Source organism: Geospiza fortis, unplaced genomic scaffold (genome assembly GCF_000277835.1).
Source record: "Geospiza fortis unplaced genomic scaffold, GeoFor_1.0 scaffold973, whole genome shotgun sequence".
NCBI lineage: Eukaryota > Metazoa > Chordata > Aves > Passeriformes > Thraupidae > Geospiza > Geospiza fortis.
In genome coordinates, this window is record NW_005054831.1 from 23,637 (window position 1) to 26,794 (window position 3,158).

Consider the following 3,158-nt stretch of genomic DNA (forward strand, 5'->3'; position numbering starts at 1 on the left):
CGTGGGGGCTTTTGGGGGCATTGGGGCCATTGGGGACAGTGGGGGCATTGGGGACGTTGGGGACGTTGGGGACATTGGGGCATTGGGGACATTGGGGACATTGAGGGGATTGGGGGTGTTGGGGACATTGGAGGGATTGGGGACATTGGGGACATTGGGGACATTGGGGACATTTGGGGACATTGAGGATGTTGTGACATTTGGGGACATTGAGGGATGTGGGAAATGAGGGGAACACAGGGACATTGGTGGTCACTGGTGCTCAGTGATGGTCACTGGTGGTCACCAATGGTCACTGGTGGTCACTCGTCCCCAGGCCACGTCCGTCTGTCCGACATGGGCTTGGCCGTGGAGCTCAAGGATGGAGAGAGCAAAACCCGCGGCTACGCCGGGACCCCAGGTGGGGACACTGGGGACACTGGGGACATTGGGGACACTGGGGGGGACACTGGGGGTCCCCTGTCCCTCCCGTGTCACCTGTGCCCCCCCGTGTCCTCTCCATGTCCCCACAGGGTTCATGGCCCCCGAGCTGCTCAAGAACGAGGACTACGATTGGTCGGTCGATTACTTCACGCTGGGGGTGACCATCTACGAGATGCTGGAGGCCAAGGGCCCCTTCCGCCGGCGGGGGGAGAAGGTGACCCCACCCCACCCCCAGTACCACCCAGTGCCCCCCAGTGCCCCCCAGTACCACCCAGTACAGACCAGTATAGACCAGTATAGCCCAGGAACCACAGGAACCCCCAGGAACCCCAAGGAACAGCTGAGAACTTCCAAAAACCTCCCCAGAACCACCAGGAACTCCTCAAAGTTCAGCTCAGGGTTCCTATAAACCTCCCAGGACCTTCAGGATCCCACAGGACCTTCAGGACCCCACAAGAACCTCCAAGAACCCCTCAAGATCCCTCAGAAACCTCCAAGGAACCCCCCTGGGGACCTTCAGAACCCCCAAAGAACCTCCAAGACCCCCCCCAACCCTTCAGAACTCACCAAAGTCCCCCAGAACCCCCCAAAACCTCCAAGGAACCCCCAAAACCTCCAATCAAGGTGACCCCAAGGACCCCCCACCACGTTTTTTGTCCCCCCCTTGCCCAGGTGGAGAACAAGGAGGTGACGCGGCGCATCCTGAACGACCCCGTGTCCTACTCGGACAAGTTCAGCGCGGCCGCGCGCGAGGCCTGCGAGGGGCTCCTGGCCAAGGACCCCCAGGCCCGCCTGGGCTTCCGCGACAACGGCTGCGCCCAGCTCAAGGCCCAGCCCTTCTTCAGGACCATCAACTGGGGGCGCCTCGAGGCCGGTAACGCCCAACGGGGGGCTCCAGGGGGCGGTGGTGGTGGGACATGGGGTCTCCATGGGTTTTGGGGTCTCCAGGGGGTTCACGGGTTGGGTTTTGGGGTCTCTGGGGGGTCAAGGGTTGGGTTTTGGGGTCTCCAGTGGGTTTTGGGGTCTCCGTTGAGTGTTGGGTGGTCAGGAGTTGGGGTCTGCAAGGAGTTTTGGGGTCTTCATTGGGTGTTGGGTGCTCATGGTGGTGTCTCCGATGAGTTTTGGGGTCTCCATTGAGTTTTGGGGTCTGCAATGAGTTTCGGGGTCTCCATTGGGTTTTGGGTTCTCCAGGGGGTGGTGGTGGTGGAGATGGGGCTTGGTGGAATGTTGGGTGGTCAAGGGTTGGGGTCTCCATTGGGTTTCGGGGTCTCCATCGGGTTTTGGGGTCTCCAATGAATGTTGAAGGTCCAACAGTGGGGTTTCCACTGAGTGTTGGAAGCCATGGGATGAACTTTGGGGAGTTCCTGGTGGTTCTTGGGAGGTTTTTGGAACTTCTCAGATGTTCCTTGGGGTTCCTTGGGGTTCCTTGGGGTTCCTGTGGTTACTGGGCTATACTGGCCTGTACTGGGAGCCACGGGATGAACTTTATGGAGTTCCTGGTGGTTCTGGGGAGGTTTTTGGAAGTCCTCAGATATTCCTTGGGGTTCCTGTGGTTACTGGGCTCTAGTGGCCTATACTGGGAGGTTTCTGGGAGCCATGGGATGAATTTTGGGGAGTTCCTGGTGGTTCTGGAGAGGTTCTTAGATGTTCTCAGATGTTCCTTGGGGTTCCTGTGGTTACTGGGCTATACTGGGCTGTACTGGGAGGTTTCCAGGAGCCATGGGATGAATTTTGGGGAGTTCCTGGTGGTTCTGGGGTGGTTCTGGGGAGGTTCTTGGAAGTCCTCAGATGTTCCTGGGGGTTCCTGTGGTTACTGGACCACACTGGGGCTATCAAGCGTGACAACCCCAAGCCCACCGGGGTCTCCTCTCCCTGCCCAAGGTCTGGTGCCGCCGCCGTTTGTGCCGGACCCCCGGCGCGTGTACGCCAAGGACCTGGGCGACGTGGGGGCGTTCTCCACGGTGAAGGGCGTGGAGCTGGACGCGGGGGACGCGGCGCTGTGCGACGCCTTCGCCTCGGGCACGGTGCCCATCCCCTGGCAGGAGGAGCTCATCGAGACCGGCGTCTTCGAGGAGCTCAACGTGTGGGGGGCGCCGGGGACGCTGCCCCCCGACCTGGCCCCCAGCGCCGCGGGGAGCGCCGGGGCCGGGGGAAAGTCCTCAACGTGCCGGCTGCTCTGAGCGGGGGGGAAAACCCCCAAATATGGGGGGGGGACCCCAAAATTTTGTGTGGGGGGCAATTCCATCTGTCATCTACTGGTGACATCAAAATTTTTTGGGGGGTCTTGCATCTGGTGAGAGGGGGCACCCCGAAATATGGGGGGGGACCCCACCTATCATCTAATGGTGACATCAAAATTTTGGGGGGCTCTTCAATCTGGTGTGAGGGGGGGCACCTCAAAGTTTGGGGGGGAGCTCCACCTGGTGGGAGTGAGATTGCACCCCAAAATTTTGGGAGGGGGAGTCCATCTGTCATCTAATGGTGACATCAAAATTTTGGGGAGCTCTTCAATCTGGTGTGGGGGGGGCACCCCAAAATTCGATGGGGTTCTACACCTGGTGTGAGAGGGGGGGACCCCAAAATCTGGTGGGGGTTCAACACCTGGTGTGAGAGGCTTCACACCCCAAAATTTGGGGGGGACGATGGGGACACGTGAAATGTGGGGGGCTCTAAAATTGGGGGGCTCCATCCCGAAGGGGCTCGAAAGTGGGGGACCCCCCCCCCTTGTGGATATC

At 60.0% G+C, this 3,158-nt stretch overlaps 1 protein-coding gene across 1 annotated transcript in view; it reads left to right on the forward strand.

Moving 5' to 3' along the window:
- The window catches only part of GRK1 (G protein-coupled receptor kinase 1), a 4,362-nt gene extending 1,759 nt beyond the window's left edge, over window positions 1–2,603 (forward strand). The window contains exons 4-7 of the mRNA XM_031065518.1: window positions 317–400; window positions 513–637; window positions 1,096–1,297; window positions 2,305–2,603. Coding sequence (XP_030921378.1) covers window positions 317–400; window positions 513–637; window positions 1,096–1,297; window positions 2,305–2,603 — 710 coding nt within the window. The remainder of the gene's footprint in view (window positions 1–316; window positions 401–512; window positions 638–1,095; window positions 1,298–2,304) is intronic.
- Window positions 2,604–3,158: the final 555 nt, after the last annotated feature.